Here is a 12936-nt window from a genome sequence, read left to right as displayed (position 1 = left end):
ATTGCGATTTTCCAGCACCCTTCCTGGAGGAGATCCAGGCTGTACCTCCTGGCAGGTGCCAGGCTGCTCGCGAGGAAACACAGTGAAAGAGTATTCAGGCACAGGGTGCTGCTGTGTAATGGAGTTAAAGGTTTGTAGATGCACATGATCATAATTTTAACGTGCATTGTAATGGAAAATAAAGTTAAGGTGGAGAATGATTTCATGGAGTCATTAAGGTTTGGAGGAGATTTAAGATCAAGTCCAACCATCCACCCAGCACTGCCACTGTAACCCTGAAACCACAAAACCACATCACCCAGCACCAGGTCCAGATGTTTCTCGAACACCTTCAGGGATGGTGACTCCACCACCTTCCTGGGCAGCCTCTTCCAATGCCAGACCACCCTAACAGTGATTTTTTTTTCCTGATCTCGAATCTGAATCTCCCGTGTCTCAGCTTGAGGCCATGTCCACCAGTCCTCTCACTGTAGGCATGGCAGAAGAGACTAAATCACAAAAACATGGAATCAGTTAGGTTGGAAAAGACCTCTGAGGTCATCCAGTCCAACCTATGACTGATCACCTCCTTGTCAACTGGACCATGGCACCAGTTGCCACATCCAGTCTTTCCTTAAGCACCTCCCTGGGCAGTCCATTCCAATGTCTAATTACCCTTTCTATAAAAAAAATTATCCAACCTCAACCTCCCCTGGAGCAGCTTGAGGCTGTTCCCTCTTGTCTTGTCCCTTGTTTCCTAGGAGCAAAGCCTGACCCCCACCTGGCCGCACCCTCCTGTCAGGGATTATAGAGTGAGAAGGTCCCCCCTGAGCCTCCTTTTCTCCAGGCTGAGCCCCCAGAATTCCCTCAGCTACTCATGGTTCTCCAGTCCCTTCCCAGCTCCATTCCCTTCTCCAGACATGCTCCAGCTCTTTAATGTTCTTCCTGAACTGAGGGGCCCAGCATTGGACACAGGAATTGACACAGCCACTCCTGTCCCTGCCTCATGCTCATCCCTGTCCTTTCCCAGTCCCTGTTGCTGGCTTCTCATGGGCCTGTTTAGAGAAGACTGAGAGGCGATCTCATTAATGCATATAAATATCTCCAAGGCAGGTGCCAAGAGGATGATGCCGGATCCTTTTCAGTGGTACCCAGTGACAGAATGAGGAGCAATGGCCATAAACTGAAACATGGGAAGCTCCACTTCAGCCTGAGGAAGAACTTCTTTCCATGGATGGTGGCAGAGCCCTGGAGCAGCTGCCCAGGGAGATTATGGAGCCTCCCTCTGTGGAGACACCCCAAACCCACCTGGACATGTTCCTGTGTCACCTGCTCTGGATGACCCTGCCTTGGCGGGGGGGTTGGACTGGATAATCTCCAGAGGTCCCTTCCAATTCTGGGATTCTGTGGAAACGAGCCTCAGGCTCAGCCGCCCCCATGGCTGCAGGGAAGCTGCCAGGCGAGCGGCCCAGGGAGGTCAGCCCTCGGTCAGGGGGGCAGGATGGCGCTTGCCAGCTAAGCAGGTTTTGTTCTCGGTGCAGAAAGAGTCATTTTGTTAAAACACTTTGAAAAATTGGCACGTCCTTCCTCTCTGCCTGGCTGAGAAGAGCTTCCCGGTACTGCAGGGCAAACACCCCAGGTCTGGCCTCTCACAGGGCTGTATAGTGAGCAAAAGAGAGTGGGAATCTTTATCTGATACTGAGTTAAAAGGAGCAAAGACATTATTTTCAATGGCAATCCTCCATGTGAGGAGTAGAACTCATAGGCTGAGGGACCTGCAAGGACTGAAAATCTCAAGGACTGAAAATCCCAAGGACTGAAAATCCCACACTTCATTCAACCCAGCCCTAAGCACAGCTGTTCTTTTTGTCATTTGTTTAATCAATTTAACTATAATCGGTTACACCACTGTAGTGCAAAGACTGCATCACACATTTGTCTCTCCTTATATCTCTTGGCCTTTGATATCTGCTGAGTTTTCCTCTCAATGTTTTTCTGCTTTTTTCCCAACATTAATCATAACTTAGAAAAAGGAAGAAATAAGTGAGGAAACTGCGAGGTGAGTTTAGAATAAGGAAATGTCACTTGGCCCCAAGTGGAAGGACCTTCAAAATCTGCAGTGAGTATCAGTGTTCACACCTTAGAGGATGGTCCCACATGGAGATAAACTCCATGGGAATTATTTCACAGGGCCTTACCATAGAAAAAAGAAAAGCGTTTCTCATAGGAGAACAGGATGTGGTATAAAATTAATACCATGATCCACGGAGCACATCCTGGTGGTCTTGGTACAGATGTGGAAGCCAGTCATTCCTGAGCTCTGATTTAAGTTTTAAAACTAAGTTTTAAGATATTTGACTCAACTCTCATCTCACCTCCCCAGCTGCAGAGGACTCCTGAGTTTCTACAATTGAGTCAGTTAAGTGTTGGGGTGTCCTTGACCTCCCCATCCCTCTTCCCTTCACGTAGGGAGCTCTCCGAAACTCCTGGGTACTCCATTCCCTATCTGCTGGCACAGGAGCATGGCTCTCAGTGCGCTGCACAGTGGCAGGGGCTATTCCTGCCTTGGATGACGATGTTCCCTGGAGAGGGCTCAGCATCATCCAGGTCAGGTGTGAAGCCAGCTGCATCCTCCCAGGCTTCATCTCTAAGGCAGGGTGCATAAGGTCTTTCTCTGCTTGGCTTTTTTCCTTCCTCTTTGCCACTTCTTTCCTTAGCTTTCCTGGAAAGCCCAGGAATGACAGGAAACAAATGCTGCCCGTTTGCGCTCACAGCTCTTCCCAGGAAGCTGCTAAGGAAGCTTCTCATTTTGAGTGCTTGTGCCCCACCAGGCAGGACAATGGACTCTGGAGATATTCCTTTAACCATTGCCTTGCTGGCAGACCTGAGCTTAAGTCACACCCTCTCTATGCCACAGTTTGCACAATTTTTTTTTTTTTTTTTTTTTTGGTAAACTGCTTTGAAATCTTCCTGGAAGGAACTGCGTGCTGAAACCGAGCCTCCACTTGCCACTTGCTTCATTTACGTTACCCCTTCCTTCCCCTCAGGGCCGTCCCCAGCTTCTTTACATAGAAAGGTGGCTTACTCACCACATGCCTTTTGTGTTGGATGATTCAACTTCTGATGTGTGAAGAAGGGGCAACCACGTAGGAAATGTGACTTTTTAAAAAAAGGGGGGGATTCCCTTGGCAGTGCTTTCCACAAGAGAAACTAAAGAATCGGGGTGGGTCTGTTGAAAAGATCACAGCTTGTGGAGCTTCACGAAGAGACCCGAGGGACAAAACCAGCTTTCAGCAGACCTTTCCCCGGCCTGGATACACTCAGTGTGAGAGGCTGGGAGGGATCTGTGGGCTCTGGAGAGCCCATGGACACGCACTATTGTCCTGTGCTATGATGACCACAAGTGTATTTCCACTATAGCATCATTTACCCACTGCGTGGGGTATGAATACCCATGGAAACTTGCAGCTACATAAATGCCACTGCATTTACTGTACAAAGCAGGAGGTAAAGGGGACTCCCCAGAGAATGTCTTTCTGCATTATCTGGGGGGCAGAAAGGCCAGGATGAACTTGGGGAGTCAGAAATCCAGAGGGAGCCTGCACAGCTGCTGCCGGTGGTCTCCACCACTCTTCCTTCTGTTCAAGTCCCTTGCTTTCTTGACCAACAAATTCACACAAAAACCAGCCAGGCTCTGTCAAGGACTGGAGAATTCTTTGCTTTCCACAAGTATGGGTTTCGTGATTAGAGGCCCAGGAGTGTCTGCCCTAGACAAGCCTCTATAATCTGATTTAAATGCCTCATGTTTCACGTGGCAGATCTGCCCAAGAGCATTAACTGCTGGGGTGGTTCACCTGGGCACAGGTGAAATCTCAGCTCATCTCTGACCGTGTGTTTGGTGCTGTGGGTCACTCACAGATGTTAACAAACCTGAATTTACCTTGGACATCTTCTGTAGAAGTTACACGAAGTAGCTTTGTAATAGAGGAATATCCATAAGCTTCATCATAGCTTGCCAGAGAAGACTAGAAATAGGAAGAACCCCACACCTGGCCTGTGAGGGGGTGTTTGGGGGATCGGAAGGATTTAAATGGAATGGAATCTTTGGAAGTTAGCGAGGCTGAAGAGTTCACACCTCAGTGTGAGCTCCTCAGAGTTATTTCTCCTGGATCTCCTGCAAGACCATTTTATTTTTGAACTCACTTAAAGACCCAGATTTCAAATGTTTCTCATGAATAAGACACCAGTATTCCTCAGTGGAACTGTTAAAGCCAGTATTTTGGGATGAAATGACCATTTTTATTCCTTTAAGTTTGTGGGGCATGGGCAGTTGTTGGTAGTTGATCCTTTACTTAGCACCACACCTGGAGTATTTCTGAGTCCTTCCAGCACCACTTGTGTAACAAACTGAGTTGTTTTGTTTTAAACTGCAAATGATTCAGAGGAACCGTTGTAGATTATAACAAGTTTTCCTGTTTTACCTATCAAACCAAGAAAATGAGCCACATCTTTTCATGTGCTCCTTACTCTGATATTATGACCCAAAGAGTTCCTTGCATGTACTCCTGCCAGTATCTGTCTCTCTCAGAGAGAACAAAAGAAGCACTTTTGTTCACTAGCATCATCAAAATGCCTGCATGCCTTTGCTGTCCTTTCTCTTCCTTCCTGAGTCCACTCTGAACTCCCCTTCTGCTGCCTTTTGCCTCCAGGACCATATGTGCTACTGGAGTTTGTCACCCGTGGCATTTCAGAGGGGCACCAGCATCTGAGCTTGGTTTGGCAGAACCAAATAGCACCTCAGCCCCTGAGTTATGAGGCACTGCAAACATGAGGAACTCTCCTTCAGCTGATACCTTGAAGCATGAGGCAGGATAACTTTGATACCAGTGTGGAATGACAGAGGTTGCTCATCATCTGCATGGAGCAGAGTGTCTGATCCAGCAGCTGCCGTGACTTACAGGGGAATTTCACATGGGAACGACTGAGCAGACACAGGGGAAAGGCCTGCCAAAGCCCTGGCTTGTCTGGATGCTATGAAAGAGCAGAGCTAAAGATAAAACACTTCCACAAGGGCAGCAAAGCAATTGGGAAAGCAGTCTGTGCCTTCAGGGCATTGCTGTTCATGGAAAAAGCTCTGCTCTGAGCTCAGAGCCAGCCTGCTCCCCTCAAGTGTGAGAACATAGATCCTAAATTGAGAGCAGTCACAAACACCGTGGTGGAGAAGGCACTGCCCTGAGAAACAGCTGCACACGTGTGGGGAACATGGGTGCTCCCCATGGGACATGGAAACGTGGATGTGAAGTGTGTGATGTGCACATGGCTGGGGGTGTAAATGTGCCTGTACAATCTGTTCCTGTGTCCTGGGCACACAGGGAGAATACCAGCGGTGTTGGGTGGGATCGGCTCATGGACAGCGTGGTGTGAGTGCCTGCTCAGGATATGTACAGGTGACACTCTGGGCACATTCATGTGTGAGCACACACTCCCGTGTGTGTGTTCTCTGTGGTGTGCGGGAAGGTATTCACACAAAGGGCAGTGCCTTTTGGCTGGCAAGAATTACTGGGAATGCGTCATCCGAGCCCTGGCACAATCAGATTCTGTGTGAGTGAGGACTCAGCCTCTCCTCCTGCCCAGCTGTGCTGGCAGCTAAGCTGGGGGCAGCAGAGGAAACTCTGCCACTTTCTGGAAGAACCAGGCAAAATCTTGCCGGAGTTCTTGGTTTCCAGTGCTGCCAGTCGGGTACTGTTCCCCCCCTACCCCGTGGTATGAGTCAGTTCCACTGTCAGGAAGCACTCTAGCTACGTGATCTTCCTCTGGTCACTGTCCATCACAATTTCCCCACAAGATAAAGCTACCAACTCCCCAAAGTGCCCATCTGGCTCCTGAGCTCCGCAGCTGAGGTGTCCAAGGTTGGTGGCATGATGGGCAGATGCCCAAATCACTGCTCAGCCCTCAAACACACACAACACTCAGTCACAACACCTTGGCCTTAGTTTTACCTGACTCCACAAATTCCAGAATGATCTTATGCCTTTCTTTTCTCCATCACTTCAGCACATTCTGCATCCTCCCACCCCCACTCTGGCCCCCGGAGCCAGCTGGGATCTACAGGGTTCTGCAACAGGTCATGACCTGAAACTCTGGGGGATGAGGATGTCATTCCTTGGAGCCTACATGCCCTGGGGAGACATGGCCGAGCAGGATGCTGTAACCACAGATCAACCCCCTGAAGCGCCACCAGTGCTGCCCTGGGCACTGCATCACCCCTCATGGACAATCGGCCTTCATCGGCTTCTGCCCCTCCTCCAAACCCAGGCCCAAGACCCTGGCCCTAGCCCTCCTATTCCATTCTAGTCTAGTCCAGGCCAGTCCATCCAGCTCCAGTCCATCCAACTCCACTCCACGCCATTCCAGCCCCTCCGCACGCTCCCTCGAGGGCCCCCAGGCGGCGGCCCCGCGCCTTCATGCAAATAAGCGCGGGGCGGCGGGTGCTGATTGGCTGCGGCGCGCAGCGGTGGCGCCGCCCCCGGCGGGTGTCAGTGTCCGCAGCCAGGTGCGCACGGCCGGGGCTGCTTTGCTGCCGCGCTCCGCTGTTACCGCGCACCGCTCCGCACCGCTCCGCACCGCTCCGCACCGCCCCGCACCGCCCCGCACCGCCCCGCACCGCCGCCATGACCGTCACACGGCTCGACCAGGGCCAGCGCTACCGCCCGCGGATGGCCTTCCTGAAAAAGGTGAGGGCTCAGCAGCGCCGGGGACGGCCACACCATTATGGGCACACCAGCGCCGCGTCCGGGCCGGGCAATGCGATGCTCAGGGCAGCGCTGGTAGTGTTTCGGGTGATATGTGTACATAGCATCCTGCTCGGCCACGGCTCCCCGGGACATCTCTGGGCGTGTGGCGTCCGAGGGGTGACAGCCCCTCCCCGGGAGTTTGGGGCCCTGACCTGTTGCAGAGCGCCGTGGATCCCAGCTGGCTCCGGGGAGCAGCGTGTGCTGAAGTGGTGGAGAAAATAGAACTGTAATGTTGTTTATGTTTTGTAGCTTAGCCTCAGCTGAATGGTTCTCCTGACACGTTTTCTTCATCTCCCATTATTTTTCTTCAAAGTCCCTCAAAGCTGCGTCCTTTCCCAGGGAAAAACCCATCATCTGCAGTTCCAGGCCACTCAGTGTAGCTCTGGCCCAGTTGGTCCAGTATGTGTTTTCCCAGTGCTTTCAGCTGATGTCCACATTCAGAAGGTGTATTACAGCCAACTGTCTGCTCTCTGCCTCCTTCCCGTTTTTCAGAAATGAGCATATTTGTGACAGAGTGAAGCAGTAGAAGGAGTGGGATGACGTATGCCCACACTTTTGTGTGTAATGTGTAATTTTGTACAGCACTTGGTGGGCTTTTTCTGTTGCATTCATTCAAAGCATAGCCAGTTGTAGTGTAGCTGGTATCTGCGGATTTTAAAAAGCAGAGTGTTAAGCTAGCTTTTCTTCCACCCACCTCTCCTGAGTGTGGCTTATCCTGTTGAATGGAATTAACTGAATTTGCAGTGACAAGTACAGCCAGCGAGTTGCTGTTCAAATTGTAGTTAGCTTTCCTCAACGCCCACAACCTAAGGATGATTCCAGGGGTAAACAGAGGGGAATTTGAGGATATTCAATGCTAAGATATGAGCCTGGCAGTATGTGCACTGTACTTACTACACCAGAGGAAGTAAAGAGGGTATTTTCTTTGGTGCTGTGTCTTGCAGGGTAAATTTGGCTGGGGAGCCCTGCCAAGGGAAATCTCTGGGCCAAATTCTGTACTGAGTAATACTCGGTGGAGTTGCTTGCGGGGGTGCAGAGGAGAAGCTTTGAGAAAACAAACGCCAGCAGCTGTGCTTCAGCTGCTCCGTGGGAGTGCAGCAGTCTCTGCAAAGTGCTCCGAGTTCCTCAGGTGGGAAGATCAGTCAAAACACAGTGAATCGCTGTTACAGAGTGTGCACCACTCACACTGTGAGCAGCCAGGGGGGCTGAGCACTTCCAGTGCTTTGCAAGTCTAAGACCTGTTAGTAGTAGGAAGGGAAGGAAGCTCCCGGTGGTCAGCGAAAGCCTTTGGCTCTCGTCTCTGCTTTCATTCCTGCTCTGTTTTTTCCAGACCTCAGAGAAGCCGTCTTTGGAGCCTTGGCTGTTCCATGGCAGCATGGTCTGTGTGCAGACAGCCACGTCCTCAGAGCTGCCTGGAAACACCAAGCATCTTTACTGGTTCCCCATGGCAGGAGCTGAGGATGCTCAGCATGCACCCTGCAAGCACCTTACAGGCTTAGACCCATGAGGAGCTAAAATCCTAGAAAGAAGCTTTGTTAATTGCTTAAGCCCGTGCTCACGCTTTGCCACCAGCTGACACACGCTGTGCCTGAGCTGCTCCAGCTGCAGGGAGGGATTCCTGCCGTGCTCTCAGCCTGGGAGCCCCGTGTGCCTTTGCAGCTGCTGTGCACCTCCCTGTGCTGCCTCTCCAGCATGAAGCTGGTGACCACAGCAGCAATCCTGCCCTGGGACACGGGGAGAGGACAGGGGGTTGCTGTAGGGGTGCCGGGCAGTGCCCTGTTCTTGCTGTGAGGCTGCTCTGAATGACTCGGGCTGGATGTGGAGCTTGGTCTTTGTGGCTGAACTATGAGGGGATCAGAGACCCCCAAGGCCCTGTAACACCTGCTCATCATGCTAGCACTTAGGTTGTTTTATTCTGTTTTTCCTCCCCTTCTAAACCATCTTGGCTGGAAGAAGAATGACCCAAAAGTCTGTTGGGATAGCGAGCAAGCCTCTGAAATGCATTTTGGCTGGATGCACTTGGCTGGATGCTGCGAGAGCTTGAATGATCTCAAGCTCTTGGTGCTTGTGCCTGCTCCAGCAGCCACATCTGGGTCTGCTGGGCATCAGCTGGCAGAGCTGGGCTGTGCTCTCCGGAGCTGCTGGGCTGGGTATTTTTCCTTGCTGTGCTACACGAGCTGCACCATGACTCACACCCTGTGGGTAGGGCTGATGGATGCCTTCTTCTTCTGCCTCCTGCTCACTCTGGTCCCTGGTGGCTTCTCCCAAGCTGTGCAGCAACCAGGGAGGGACCATCCCAGGGTCTGCAGCATGGCTGGGGGCTTTTCCAGCCTGGCTTTGCTTCTCCAGGTTTAGACTTTCCAGCAGCTGCTGGCCCTCATCTTCCTGGGCATTTCCCAAGGTGTGTGAGCACCCAAATTGTGTTTTTGCTGGAATCCAGCAGACTCCTGCTCTCTGTTTAAATGAGGTCCTGGATATGGCTGAAGTTGAGCCTTAGGCCAAGCTCAGCCTCATCCCATCCTCCCTCTCCCTGTTCCAGGCTGGGAGATGCCAGTGCTGCATCTTTCTTTGGAAAAAATCCCCTCCAGACTGGGAAGAGCCAGCTACAGCCCTGCTCTCCCCACTCACAGATTTACTTCCTTTAGCTGAGGGATCACAGTGGGAACATGCCACTTCCCCTCAGCTTTAATTAAGAAAAAGCAGGAAGTTTTAGGTGGTTAATGTTAACAATGGATTTTTTTCATTTCTTCTTTTTTCTGATCATCCATCAATGTGCAAAGCAAGATTGGTAGTTGTAGACCTAGAAAACAATTGAGTGAGCCTTCAGAGGCTTGAGTTGGGAGAAGGACTGTACTGTTACCTTGGAAATCAGAGCAGGTAGGGCTGATCCTTGCAAACAGCAGCAGGCAGTGAGGGGGGCTAGAACCAGGCAAATACTCACGATGGAGAAAGCAGCAGATGTTTAATTATAGCACCAGGAGTGTACACTCAGCTGGGAACTGGAAATTCCTGCTGGGAAAATTCATCTTTCTTATGTCTGAGGGAAAGGTGCCTCTGTCTGGGTTGATGCTGGGAAGGGCTGATCTCCTCACCTTGGCAGTGTTTTGCTGTTGCATTTCTGAGTCTCAGTACCTGGAGCTTGTGATGGTTTTTCTTACTTTACGGGAGTTAGAATTCTGCTTTGCACTCAGTGAACTCTGACTTTGTGCAATCAGATGGGGACAGACGGTTTTCCTGTTGTCTCCTGAATGGCTTTCAGGGTGAGTTCACCTCCAGGCAGAGATTCCAGCTGATATGAAGGGAAATCTCCATGGGGTTCGTGCCTTGTGGTGTCTCTGTGCGTGAGGTGAGCTCGCCCCAGAGCCTGGCTCCTTTGGCAGTCCTGATATTTACCTCTGTGTGCATCTCCACCCATCAACCAGTGTCAGGAAGTGGCTTCTGGCTCTGCAAAATTCAAACCAGACATCTCTTTCCTGGCTGAAAGCATGACAAAATGTACTAGGGCCCTTAGCAAAGCAAAGCAGTGTTCCTGCTGTGTCCGAAGCAGCCCTCCTGGCCTCCCTCTTGCAGGCTGGTGCTGATAGCAACTCCTGATCCTTGTAATCCAGTGTTGCCTTGGGAGAAGAGACAGAGAAAGGCTGAGTTTTGATCAGCAAGGTGGATGGTTTGCAGCCAGAGCAGCAGGCACCCTCCAAGAGCAGCTCCTTGCTTTTTAATATATTTGTCATTTCTCCGGTGACAAGAGGGAGTGTGGCAGAGCATGAACATGACAAGAGTTGAAGAGTTGCTGGTTAAAGGAAGGGACCATGCTGTGCCAGGGGGCTGGGGGAGCTTCTGAGCCAGTTCCCTGCTCTCAGCTTGTTGAAGATCTGTCTCTTGAGCCCACCTGGAGAGCACAGCCCCGTGCTGGAGCAGGATATGCTGTGCTGCCTGCCTGGAACAAGTCTTCTGGCTGAGCCTGGTGGGATCTGCCAGGTGGTCACTGGAACATGGGCGATGAGCAGGGCTGTGTTTGCCCCCAGTATCTCTGTTCTCTGTGAAGGGACTGTGCAGTTACAGAGAGTGACTTCCCAAGATAGCTGGGTTTGCTTGGAATCACAGTTTCCTAAATGAGTGCCCTGCCTGCTGGACCATCTTGCCTCAGCTCATCTCACACAGCCTTGAACTTTCTGAGGCTGAAATTGTGGGTTCACTTAAAAGATATAAAAAATGTCATCATATTCCATCACTTTGGGGCTGGTTTAGCCCCTTTAAAATATTTTATAAGTACTTATACAAGTATTTATGTTATATTTTACCAGGCTTCTCCATTTTAGCATTAATTTGTCACTGCCTTTAAAAGCAGTAGAAAATCCAGTTTTACTGACAAGCCCAGAGTGTATCCTGTCACTACAGCTTAAATCCTCACAGCACTTGGCAAGACTTGGGACCAAAGTCACTGTGGTGCCTGTGAAGACAATACCCTTCATTATGCGTGGTGTCATCAAGTCACACTCTGTTAAATCCTCTATTCTCAGTTAAAAAGCTGCAGCCTCACCCTAAACAAGTGTGTGGAGAGACCGAATTGGTCCTGTTCGACCAGTTTTGATTTATCACTGGAAGCAGAAGACAAAAAGAAGAGCATCTTCCCCAGACCTCTCATGGCACTCAGATAACCAAAAACGAGGAGAGGAGGAGTGTGCCCCAACTCCATCCATCTGAGCACAGATCCCAAGTGAAAGCAGACGCTTTGTGCTTTTGGAATGGTGCTGGTAGGAAGCCAAAAAAAGAGGAGGAAAATACCTTTGCAAGTCTTCATATTTTTAAAAAATAAAGATAAATGGGAACTAGAAATAAAAGAACTCTGTCCCTGAGAGTGAGACTCATCCTTTGTTAAAAATGAGTCACCAGGATCCCTGAGGAATCCCAGGCTGGAGATGCTGCTGGATGGAAGGATGTCTCTGCCCCATCCTTGGAGGGGCTGAGCTTTGCTGGCTGTGGGCTGAGACCCTGGGTGGGCGAGTGCAGCCGTACACAGCAGTGGTCAGAGAGCCCCTCACACACCTCCTTGTGCCCCTCCTAACAGAAGCACAGATTTTATTCCCTCCCCATTTTTCTTTCTAAGTGCCCCAGCAAACAGCCCACTGAGCCAGAGAGGAGCCTTTATGGGTAGCAGAGGTTTTATTTATTCATTTTCCCTTAGCTCAGCTCTCATGGAGGGGTTCTATCCTGTCCCTCCTGTGCTAGCCCTGGCTCTGTGTATGTGTGTGTTCGGTGGCAGTGACCCTGCAAGTCAGTGTGAGCTGCCATGGGCTGGAGGTGGCACCTCTGGTGCCAAGGGGAGGTTCAGAGAGGGCTGCAGCCACTGCATCCATTCCTGTGGCACACCAGTGCCCACCCCTCTGGAATGTTGCCTGGAGCTGCGGTGGTCCTGGGGCTCCCTCCTGCCCACTCCTGACGTCCATCCTGTCCCATCCCCTCCCCTGCTTTGCAGATTGAAACACTCATGATGGAGATGCAGAACCCAGACACGGGAGTCAAGACACAGACGCAGACGGTGATGATCACCAACATCCCCCACGCTGTGACAGGTAAGAGCTTCCCTGAGGGAAAGACTGGGCCGAGTTCAGCAGAGAAAAGCTTCGTGTGGACCCCAGGGCTGCCAGTGCCTGGCTGCATGCTGGAGCTCTATTCCCAATAAATATCTGCTGTACATCATTTGAAATGTACCTGCTCCCTTTATCTCATTCTCACTCGTGTCTCATTTCATTCCTACTCTTTGAATCAGACACAAAGGTTGATCCTCAGGCACTTTCAGCTGTCTCATGGGGGTTAACTCAAGTGACCTTGCCTTGTCTTAGTACAGAGGTGAGGACATGCTGCAGCCTCCAGACCTCTCATACTCCCAGGGAGGCTGGATCACAAATAAAGATAAATATTAAAATCCAATTAAAACAAGCAGCCTGGAGGCAGACTGAAAGATGGTACTTCAGAAATGAGCAATGAACAATTAGTCTCCCTTTTAACGTTTACTGCTAGTAATAATTCCTCTTGAGTAGGCAGGAAAAGAACAAAATATTCAACCCACTTCTCTGCCTGTAAATGACAGCTTCTCCTCCTTCAAGGAGGCTGAAGGAGCAGCAGACGGGAGCTGTGCTGTGTCATGTACAGTGTTACAGGCAGC

At 50.8% G+C, this 12936-nt stretch overlaps 1 protein-coding gene across 3 annotated transcripts in view; it reads left to right on the top strand.

Annotated features, from left to right (window-relative positions):
* Positions 1-6526: 6526 nt before the first annotated feature.
* Positions 6527-12936, top strand: part of RGS9 (regulator of G protein signaling 9) — a 28362-nt gene continuing 21952 nt past the window's right edge. The window contains exons 1-2 of one of the 3 annotated variants that reach the window (XM_042025507.1): positions 6527-6713; positions 12247-12343. In XM_042025507.1, the coding sequence (XP_041881441.1) occupies positions 6651-6713; positions 12247-12343 (160 nt within the window). In that variant the 5' untranslated portion in view covers positions 6527-6650. The remainder of the gene's footprint in view (positions 6714-12246; positions 12344-12936) is intronic. The other 2 variants (XM_042025505.1, XM_042025506.1) reach the window with 2 other exon arrangements.

The sequence above is a fragment of the Corvus kubaryi genome, unplaced genomic scaffold (assembly GCF_017639235.1).
Source record: "Corvus kubaryi isolate FWS band 111438036 unplaced genomic scaffold, C.kubaryi_AGA036_p1.0 37272, whole genome shotgun sequence".
In the NCBI taxonomy this organism is placed as follows: Eukaryota; Metazoa; Chordata; class Aves; order Passeriformes; family Corvidae; genus Corvus; species Corvus kubaryi.
The sequence above is the reverse complement of the archived record's forward strand: the minus strand, read 5'-3'. Positions and strand labels throughout refer to the sequence as shown.